General features: G+C 47.1%; 1 protein-coding gene across 1 annotated transcript; it reads left to right on the top strand.

Moving 5' to 3' along the window:
* Nucleotides 1-246: 246 nt before the first annotated feature.
* Nucleotides 247-11069, top strand: HACD3 (3-hydroxyacyl-CoA dehydratase 3). The gene is made up of 11 exons (XM_057431004.1): nt 247-333; nt 407-449; nt 2008-2081; nt 3945-4109; nt 5087-5138; nt 5522-5632; nt 6252-6379; nt 6880-6992; nt 7522-7628; nt 8317-8448; nt 9139-11069. Exons 1-11 carry the CDS (start codon nt 247-249, stop codon nt 9213-9215), a joined length of 1089 nt encoding a protein of 362 aa, XP_057286987.1. The 3' UTR covers nt 9216-11069.
* The last annotated feature ends 136 nt before the right edge of the window (nt 11070-11205 follow it).

Here is an 11205-nt window from a genome sequence, read left to right as displayed (position 1 = left end):
ACCTCTGCGGCGGGGACACACGGAGGGGGGGGACACCCACGGCCCTGAGGTGGAGAACGGGAGCGCTGAGGGCCACTGAGGAGGAGCGGGTGTCACCAGGGACAGCTCCGAAACGCGCAGGCGCGCACTAGGACCCCGCGCACCAACCCCCGGTCGGGACGCAGCGCGCAGGCGCACGGGAGCCCTCCCTCCTCTCTCCTCTCTCCCCCCCCCTCCCCGGTCCGCCCACGGGAGGGGAGGGATGCCATGGCGGGCCCGAGCCTGCGGCCGCACGTGCACTGGGCGCAGCGGCACCGCGAGCTGTACCTGCGAGTGGAGCTCAGCGATGTGCAGGTGCCCGGGGGGGGAAGGGGGGGTCCGTGAGGGAGCGATCGATCGGTGCCTAACCCTGCCTCTGCCTCCGCAGAACCCCGACATCAGCATCGTCGACAACGTCCTGCGCTTCAGAGGTACGGGCCGTGACCAATGGGGGGGGGGGGGGGGGTGTGCTGATCGCTGCCGGGGGGACCTGCCCCCATCGCTGCGCTCGGTGGTAGTGCCCAGGCAGGCGCGGGTGTGTGGTGAAGGGCACCCACCGACAGCGCTGGCAGTGACAGCGGGGTTCGTTACCCGCCTGTGGTACCGGGGGAGGTCATGGAGTGATGGAATGGTTTGGGTTGGAAGAGGCCTTAAAGCTCATCCAGTCCCAACCCCTGCCACGGGCAGGGACCCCTTCCACTGGAGCAGCTTGCTCCAAGCCCCTGTGTCCAACCTGGCCTTGAACACTGCCAGGGATGGGGCAGCCACAGCTTCTCTGGGCACCCTGTGCCAGCGCCTCAGCACCCTCCCAGGGAAGAGCTTCTGCCTAAGAGCTCATCTCAGTCTCCCCTCTGGCAGGTTAAAGCCATTCCCCTTGGCCTGTCCAAAGCCCCTCTCCAGGTTTCCTGGAGCCCCTTTAGGCACTGGAGCTGCTCTCAGGTCTCCCCTTCAGGAGCCTTCTCTTCTCCAGGCTGACCCAGCCCAGTCTCTCAGCCTGGCTCCAGAGCAGAGCTGCTCCAGCCCTCGGAGCATCTCCATGACCTCCTCTGGACTTCCTCCAACAGGGCCGTGTCCTTACATTGTTGCCCCCAGACCTGGATGCAGGATGTCCTTGTTTCCCACGTCCTCGCTGTCCTGGGTCAGCTGAAACCCAGGGATAACTCACAGCAGTTTTTCCCTTTGACAAAGTCTTTGTTTGCGGCTGTTATCAAACCTGTGCGCTGGGAGCAAGCGCTGTATTGAAAAGGTAAAGCAGGTCTCGTCCTGAGAGATGGAGTTTGCTTTCACCAGGCAGCTACATTGTGGTTCTTGTGCTGGTCTGCTTGTCCAGGCACTGCTGAGGATGTGCTGTGGCTGGTTTCGTTTGGGTTTGCCTCATTTATTTGGTGTTTTTCTTTAAGAAGCCGTGTTTAGGAAGTGCTGCCCCAGCCACGGCCATTTGATAGGGGTGTGTTGCACATCGGGTTTGCTTCAGGATCAGTTTACACCATGGAAGGGTGGGAATTACACTCGGTGTGCAGGTTTTCATAGCCCTTCCAGGAACAAGACCCATGTATGTGGTCAGTGAGAAACGAACACAGCTTCCTGCCCTTGGGAGTCCTCACATTGTGCTCCCACAGACCCCATGGACACCAGTTGCCCTGGGCACTTGCTCATCAGTGTGGAGCCTGGATCCCGAAAAGCAGTGGCTTTTCAGCTGGATTCAAGTTAGCCATGAGCAGCCTGTTGAGCCTTTCTTATGGGAATCTCACACACTGCTTCCTGCAAGCGAGGACCCTTTTCCATGCAGCTTTAGCTGCCAACTCCAGCAACTGCAGCTCCGAGCAACATTTTGGGCTGTTTGTGTCTTCCCTGTTACTGTGGGGTTTCCTCTTTCAGTGCAGGGGGAAGCACTGTGAATAACCACGGAGTATTTCTATGTCCTTGGCAGATGGGGTGTGCGGAACCTAACTGGGACCCTGATGCTGACTGTTCATTCTTGTCTTTTAGCTCAGGGTCATGGTGCCAAAGGGGACAACATCTACGAGTTTGAGATCGAGTTCCTAGAACCAGTTGAGCCTAAAGTAGGTATTTTTTACTTTTCTAACTCATAAGGAAAAAGTGATTTTTGAAAGGAAGATGACTTGGAAGGAAAATGTGTAAAGTTCCTGGGGACTCTGGGACTACTGCAGACAAAAAGCCAATTGTGGCAGTCCTCTGTCCCAGCGCTCAGCCACCACCCTGCCTTAATGCAAATCACCTTGCTGGAGCTGCTGCTCGCATGGATCAGCTTGAACAGAAACAGGGCTGTACGTGTATCCATTGTTAACCAGCACTTACAGACTTTTAAAGGATTCAAAGCAGCAAAATAATGAGGAATACATTGGTGCAACCTTGACTGGAGAGCAGGGGAACACTGTGCTGCAAAGTGTCACTGTGATGTTTGTTTCTTGGCTTCTTTTTTAGCCCAGCAAAAGAAAGTCATGAGAACTGCTCATGCTTCTGGCTCGTGCAGATTTCTTAGGTTGCCTGTACAGATATGCTGTGGTTCCTGTTGCAAAAATCTGTCCTTAATTCCTGTTGTAGTCTGATAAGAGAATTCCTGTTGTAGTCCGCTAGGAGAGAGCTTGGCTGGAGGAGCAGTCCCTCCACATTACTCACAGGTGGCTGTAAAGTCTGTCTTTACCTCTCGGAGTTGTTAGGGGCACAGGAAAACGCTAGGCTCTGCTCCCAGTGCAGGATTTGTGCTGTTTATTCCTGGCTGACTGTTGGGGATAGCTGCAGAGTGGGAGTCACCGTTCACCTTTGCTGCTTCAACAAGGCAGGGGACTGCTGGAGGGTGAATTCCTAGGGTCTGTCAGCAGGGAAGTGTCTTGTGGCTCCTACCAGGTGCTGAGTGGCAGATAATGAACATCTCCTGGTTCCAGAAGCTGGTCACCAGTTTTTCATCTGGCCTGTAAAGCAGCAGCTGCCTGGTCCACAGTGCGAGGAGAAGTGCCCACCACTTGTCCTTGGTGCTGGCAGATGTGGGCTGTGCTGTGAGCCAGGCCTGGAAGGCAAGTCCTTGCCTCTGCAGAGCAGCCTCCTTCCAAAAGTCTGCTCACTCTGGGTCACCATGGAGGGACTGGAGGAGAACAGACTCTGTAACTTCACAGATGGCCAGGACCAGGAAGCATTGCAGCCCATTTCCTCCCTCAGCTTTGATGTGCACCATGCGTGCAGTGCCAGCTGCCAGGCTGGCCACCAGCGAGAGCTGGAGCCTCTGACAGGCAAGGACCAGGTGTTAGTAGCTATACATTACAGCTACAGCCTTCAGATGTCCTGGGAGCATCCAGGCAGCCTTGACAGAGCAGTGCTGGTGTGACGTTATCAGTTAGAGCAGCTCATGGCTTTTCTGCATCAGTTTCTGTTGATTTGAGAGACAGTCCCATGCAGAGAAGCCTGGTGTAGGCTCAAGGTGTGGAGAGATGCTGTGGTGGCACCCAAGGTGACAATGCAGTGGGTTGTAAGGATGGAGAGGTTCTGGGCTGCCGTTATGCAGATGCCATACAGGGTCTCCTGTTCTGGACACATGGCAGTCTTATTTCTACCACTGGCTCATAGTGGGTGGCTCACAGCACAGAATTCAAGAAGGTCTAAAGCCAAGGCCATGAATTCTGCTGAGGAAGAACAGCACTAGGGTCTGTGCTAGCCCTTTGTGGTGGGATGCAGTGGTGCTGTGTGGCATGGACAGGTTTTCAAGCTGCTTATCAAATCCTACATTTATCAGAGTTGCCATCTTTAGCTGGGCTGCCCTTTGCTTCCATGCCTTGGGAAGCAGAGGGATGCTTGTACTGCAGCAGTCCATGTCATCCCTGCCTCCTTGATAAGGAGAGCTTGTCAAGTTATCAACTCAGAGCTTGTTTCGTAGGACTTCTGCTGATGTGTGCTCCTGTGTCTGCCCTCAGCCTGTATGCAGGGTGACTCAAAGGCAGCTGAACATCACTGTGCAGAAAAAAGAGAGTAACTGGTGGGAGAGGCTCACCAAGCAAGAGAAGCGCCCGCTCTTCCTGGCTCCTGACTTTGACCGCTGGTTAGATGAATCGGATGCTGAAATGGAACTGAAGGAGAAGGTCAGTCCTGTGGGCACGCATGGCTTGTGCTGCCAGCTGCAAAGCAAGAACAGGTGTCCCAGGTGTCCTCCTACACTTGAACTTGTGTTCTTTGTTTTCCTGGAGTGGTCTGGCACGCTGGTTGTTACTGCTGTTTCAGACAGATCCCACGCAGAATTGGTTAAACAGTTCAAACTGGAAGCAGGGATTCAGAAATAGGCACACCTCTGGCTAGAAAGAGCAGCAGTGTGAACCTGAACTTGCTCGGTGCTGGCCAGGGCCTGCAGCCAAAAGCTTGCACCCCTTGCCCTGCACCTCAGCAGCCCTGTGCCCTGATCCATATGAGGATCCTCTCAATATGGAGCCCATACGTGCCAATCCCAGGCATTGCTTGATTGGATTTCTAAGGCAATCCTGATGGCACATTCCCACCATATGGTGAGCTGGAGCAGCTTACTGCAGCAGGGAGGTGTGAGACCATCTCAGAAAAGACTTGAAGAGATCCCCTTTCTGCTAATCTGTTTTATAACAAACACTGCCCTGTTCCCCTCCACAGCCCCGAGCTTAGCGCAGAGGAGGAAGGGCTGCTGCAATGCCAGCAGCCACAAAGCAGCGGTGAAGGGCAGGCAGGGAGCCTGGGCTGGATGTTCTCATTTTCCTTCATATCACTGGTGGGTCATGAACTATTTGAAGGACCAGCTCTAAGGAGCAGTAATAACTGAGAATTAACACAGAAAGCAGCAGGCTTTTCCAGCAAAGGCATCTAATTACCACAACACAATCCCTAGGAAAGGCATGGTAATGGGTTAACACCCTCTAGCTTTTACTGTATTGTAATTCCTGGATGATGAGTGCTGGTTTATGCAGGTGAAGTTTTAAACCCTTTGGCACTTGGCTGCATAGCAGAGTTTTAAACCCACTACCTTTGCAGTAGTACTGTTAACAAATCACTTGCTAATTACAGTAACAGCCTTTAAAACCTTATCCTTCATCTTAAGGAAGAAGAAAAGATTAACAAAATGAAAATAGAATCCAGAGTCCCAAAAGACCGTAAGTAACTGAACCTTTGGAGGGTGGAAGGTGGGGTTTAGAAGGCTTCTGTCACTCTTACATACTCAACTCTCATGGAGCAATTTTGACTGGTTTGGTGCATCTTGGAGGGGGATCTTTGTACTGTGTGAGCTGTTTGGAAATGTAATAAAAACAGACTGCAGTTTCCAAGGAATTTAAAAATCTAACTACTGAGAAGTGAGGTTTAGATGATGGTAAAAGCAACAGACCCCACAGTGCACACAGCAACCCTTTTATTGCAATCAATAGCTTCCCTTTCTCTGGTTCTTTATTCCCATGGAAAACTTGGTTTGCAGCTGCACTCTTTGCAGAAGTGGTGCCACTGTTCTCTGCTCACCTGGTGTGTTTATTATTGATTTTAGCTTTCAGACACCTGAAGAAGGGCTACTTAATCATGTATAATCTTGTGCAGTTTTTGGGATTCTCTTGGATTTTTGTGAACATGACAGTACGACTGTTCATCCTGGGCAAAGGCAAGTAACAAGCACTTTCATCTACATTGGGGGTTTTGTTTGGGGTTTTTCTTTTAGTGGTGTTTTTAATCCTTTTAAAGTAGTGAAACCTAAAGGAAGGCTTCTTTAAGAAATAAAACCATAAATGCAAGCGCACAGCAAAAGCCTCTTAAAAGCTATCACAATCTCAAGGATAGGAAAATACTGTCCTGTTGTACATCACAGCTGTGCATTCTGATGAATGGTACTTGTACTCTGCCAACATCACTTCTGAAGGAATCAGCTGGGGCAAAGTGTCTCTCGCTGCAGCGTTGGTGTGTTTGAAAAGGAGCCAGGTGGAATATGTTGGTTTTGAAGGAAGAACGACTCATTCCATTGAGGTCCAGCTCTGCTGCTTTTTTGGTGAAGTCATTGCTGAAACAGCTCTTTATTCTTCTGTGTGTGAAACAGGGCACTCGAGCACTGTTTCTGGCCTGATTCTGCGACTTCAGGATCAGGCCTATAAAGAGGTTACATAATTATGCACCATGTTTTTTATCAACTACAACTCGAATCCTGTTATCAAAAGCTCTGCTGCTGCCCCAGCTTCCTGAACGTGGAAGTTCATCTGTCCTCTGAAATGGTTTCCTGTGTCTTACAGATTCTTTCTACGATACATTTCACACCATTGCTGACATGATGTATTTCTGTCAGACCCTGGCGTTAATGGAGATCATGAATTCACTGATAGGACTAGTCAGATCACCCCTGCTACCCGCTGTAGCGCAGGTAATTAATATGTTGACTGTCTTCTCCTTGCTCTTCCCATGTTTAAAGTAAATCTCTATTTTACCTAAATGTCAAGACTCTCCCAGTGTAACTGGTACAACCTCACTGGCACTGCACTAAGGAATGTATTATTCCAGAAGCAGGAATCCATGCTTCCAAGGCTGTGCCAGGCTGTCTTCTTCCATCACCTAGGTAAGATAGTTCAGGACATCAAAAGCAGGAAGCAGCTGATGAAAACTATGTGATTTTGATTTGGAGCCAGTGCCCTTCTTATCCTGGTTGTGCTTAAAAATGAGGATAGATGGTTAAAGCTAAGACCCTTCAGACAGCACCTAAATGCAGAGCAAATTGCATACTCACAAGACGCTCAGCTGCAGAATTCATTATGTGCTCAGCATGTTCCAGACATGATGAGCAGATATCCTGTGTGGTTTTGACAGCAAGCACTTGCTCCTTTGGTGAAGAGTGTGACTGTTCCTCAATTTGTTTTTCTTACCCAGATATTTGGAAGAAACTTCATTTTGTTTGTTGTCCTGGGAAGCTTAGAGGAAATGCAGAGCAAACCTGTGGTGTTCTTCATATTTTACTTCTGGAGTATCATTGAGCTGTTCAGGTTTGTGGGATTTCTCTTCCAGCAGTTTGTACAGAACAGTGGGGTTGTTCCCAAGAGCTCTTTAAAGATCTTGTACCTTTTGGAAGAGCAGCACTCGCACAGGGCCCCACAGGGTGAAATCTCCTTTAGTCACAGACAGTCGCAGCCTTCCTAAGTTACTCCATCTGCCAAAAGCTGGAACAAGGAGTCTGAAAAGAATGCTGCCCTGAACCTAGGGCAACCTGTTGCTTTGAATTCCCATCACTAAGTGAGCTGCACGGGATTGTTTCTTGTTCACAAGAAGTACTTGGCAGCTCGGTTTGGCAATCCAGGCAGTTGCATCAATCCATTAGTTCTATAGAGTGCCAGGTAAAGGTGTGTCCATCATGATCCATAGGAACCATTTCTGGAATATTCTCGAGGTGTTTAGGAATTATGTGGGCTATACAGCATATATATATATATATATATATATATATGCAAGACTAATTCCAGCAGCAGCTTGCATTTTAAACAGTGACTGTTTCTTCTCACACTGAATTGGCTTTAGGTATCCCTATTACATGCTCTCGTGCATTGGTATTGAATGGAAACCACTGACCTGGCTGCGTTACACTGCCTGGATCCCTCTCTATCCCTTAGGAGGCTTGGCAGAAGGTAGGTGCAAACCAGCCAGTTTAATAAATAATGAATTCAAGGCTGGGCCTGTAAAACCTTTTTTGTTGTTGGCTGCTAGACTTAAAAATAGTAAAGCAGAACAGATAAACAGACACTTGCTTTGAGCTGAATCCAGTGTAAGCATTTTTGTCTTTCTTGCTGCAGCAAGTATTCTTTTCTGTTTGATGTGAAAAGAAGTCTTCCTTTTGGGCACTGTCTTGCTCATCTTCCTGCTGTACCCCTCTGGAGTAGGGGCTTTACAGTGTGCTCTTCTGTCTTCATAGGTCTAGGTTATATTTAGTATTTACTCATTGAAGAAGCATAGCACCACTCAGCTTCTCGCTGTAAGAGATGTGTTGTAACTGTACCTGTCAGAACGTGTTCGAGTCAGGAGTAGGCTTGGGCATTGCCCAGCTCCAGGCCAGGAAAGACTGTGCCTGTTTTGTTGCTGTGGGAATTTCTGCACGGTAAATACTGCTGGCATGGGCCCTGCAGGCTATAGTTGTGTATGAGAGCAGCGTCTCAGCCAGGCAAGTTGCCTGTGCTTAGACTTCCACAGCTGAACTGCTACGCTGCTTTCCATCCTACTGCATGCTTTAAAATTGATATAATTAATGAGAGCTGGGGAATATCCTGAAAGTGTGTATTTTATCTGTGTTCTGTAATGATGGTGACCTTCTGCTTTCAGCTGTCTGCATCATTCAGTCCATTCCAATCTTCAGTGAAACAGGGAAATTCAGCCTGGGATTGCCAAACCCACTCAACGTCACAATCCAGTTTTCATTTCTGCTTCAAGTATATCTTATAGTCCTGTTTTTAGGTAAGAGATTCAGTTCCATTTCTCACTACTGAAATTAAAAGGCCCAATTCCTCTGAATAAGTGTGTTTATCAAAGAAAATGAAATTCCTGCCTCTTGGGGATTACGATAACCCAAATTTGCCTGAGGTTAAGTATTACCTTTGTTGCTTGTTTATGTAAGTTTGTCATAGATGGAGGGGAACACACCTACAGTTAGCACTGGTTAGCCCCCCAAGAAGGAGACCTTGGTTACAGCAGTGTTAGCTACTGATCACTTGGGTTAAAAGACTGATGTTTATATGTATTTATAACTTCAGTATATGTAGTTTCACCTTTTACATTGTATTTGAGCTTTGGGATGATTCAGTGGAAATGTAAACATAATTTCAAATTAAAGCAATACTTAAAGAAACCGCATTCTAATCACTAATGCAACATGAAGTTATGTTTTTCCATGGAACAATATAGAAGGCTCTTTAAATAGTTGTAATTATCTTCATAAGGAAGAATGGTGCTTTATGCATGTTTGGTTTCTGGTGTTAGTTTTCAACATGCTTTGTAGTATGCACACCCAGTATGTCTGGGTACCCACAACAATTCTAACGTAGCTAATTTGAAACGGAATTTCCCCTAGATTTCTCCCTTTCACAGACATTGAGCATTGAAAAGATGTGATGATGTCTCCTACCTAAATGCTTCATTCTCTTTCAGGGATATTTGTAAACTTCCGTCATCTCTACAAGCAAAGGAAACAGCACCTCGGACCAAAGAAGAGGAAGATGAAGTGAAAGAGGACTGCAATGCTTTCTTACCTAATTTATCTCAAGATAAGCCTCTAATTCTTATGGTTTTACCCACTGTAATGTAAAGAATTTTGTAAAATTCAATGTTCACACTAGATCTCATGATTTCAGGTAGCATTCCATATACTGTATTTTGTTCTTTTCAATCACTGTATGCATGGCACTTACCACTGAACGGCAACCTTGAAACTTGTATCCTGTCAACTACCATATTAGAAATCCTATTACCTGCATATAATATGCTTATAAACAGTGGAGCAGCACTAAATAGAAATAGTGTGAAATTGGATATTTGCTCTTTCAATATTGCATGCAGATAGGGCTTCTGATGCCAGGATAGACTATTAGCTGGCCTATGCTGTTCCCAGGGTGCATCATGATGGCAGGAGGAGCACAACTGAGACCACTGTGAACAGTGTTTGGGTGTTTATTAACTGCTGGGGTAAACTTGCTCAGCACCTACCCTTCCCCTTCTGCAGCATCAGTTTGCTGCAGAACTTGAACTGGAAGTAGCTGACGCAAATTTATATGCTACCAACTTAGTTTCTAGCTTAGGAGTGCTGTGAGGACCCAAGCAACACATGTATTCCTGTAGCAACACATCCTATCCAGTCATTAGGGAAAGGAACCTGCCACTCTGTGACATGGTCAGAAATGCATTCCTGGTTGGTAATGCAAGCACTGAAACATAAGAAAATAAGGAAACATAGGTACCAGCTTTCCCCTAGTATGCAAACCCCAACAGAAATCCTTTCCACCTGTGCAAAGGCTCCTTTGATCATTCCTGGCAGGGCTGTTGCTCCCACACTTGTAGCCTTCAGAAAGTCAGTAAGGATTGCTTTTCTACTTAAACTTAGGGGTGCAGCAGAGAAGTTGGTGTATATACTTTGCTGGTTGGCCCCTGCTGGGATGGAGTCAAATAAGCCATATATTATGTAGATAGCATATATTAAATCTTAATAAGGGAGATCCTACACAGGGTTTGAAGGGACCATTTCCTCTGTTTGCTTCAAACAACAGAGAAGCTCCCCCCCCCACATTCCAGGTCATCTACTCACCTGGAAACCTGTGTTGCAGATGATTTCATTTCAGCATGTCCTTCCTCACACCTTGCCTGCCTGCTGTAGTTATTCCAGATCCCTCTGGCCTCCTTAATCCAGTTTAGAACGTGTACAGGAAGTTTTGTCTAAGGCATATTGTGGTAATCAGCAAGTTGCTTCACAACTGCCACTGCCCCAGGGCAATGCAAAGCAATGCCAGCAATCCAGAACAGGCACTGAAGTTGAGATTAGCTTAGTGCCATGTTACTGTTCATCTTCTACTGTAAAATAGTCTGAATCCTCCAGAAAATTATTTTCTATATTAAAGGAAACAAACAGCTTGCTATCTGTGATAGGGACCCAGTGATTGTTACTGTAAAGGAAAGGAAATAGGGTTATGAAAAGATTTTAACAAAGAACTGGTACAAGCTCCACGCTACATTTCATAAAGAGCTACAACTTCCCTTCAGGGATACTTGAGACTCACTCAAAGGAGAGTGCAGCTTACTTTACTCAGGAGAGTTAAGCATTACTTACACACTTAGTACTTAGCACACACTGTGTACCTATGTTCGAAGTATGTCAAAGGATTGAATTAGCTGAGTAATAGAACAGCAAGGATCACTTCCTTTAATTTCTCCACTGGGGTTTACACTTCAGTTATGAATTCTGTATGTATTCATGCACTGTATTTCTCAGTGAAATTGTGGTGCCTAGTGCGAGCTGTCATGGATCTTACACTACTGAATTTTAGCCCTTCAGAAAGAATGTGTTTATATTAATAAAGATTTACAACCAAGTGTTGCTTTGGTTCATTTGTTTGTTCTTTCCCTGAGTGGAGAAATTGTACAACTGAATTACTTAACTCTTCTGATAAAGAGGCCAATGTTTTAGGCCACACAGCCTGGATGCTATGAACATGGAACATAATCCAA

The sequence above is a fragment of the Pezoporus wallicus genome, unplaced genomic scaffold, assembly GCF_028554395.1.
Source record: "Pezoporus wallicus isolate ANWC-B61680 ecotype Strahan unplaced genomic scaffold, APGP_CSIRO_Pwel_v1 contig_8548, whole genome shotgun sequence".
NCBI lineage: Eukaryota > Metazoa > Chordata > Aves > Psittaciformes > Psittacidae > Pezoporus > Pezoporus wallicus.
The sequence above is the reverse complement of the archived record's forward strand: the minus strand, read 5'-3'. Positions and strand labels throughout refer to the sequence as shown.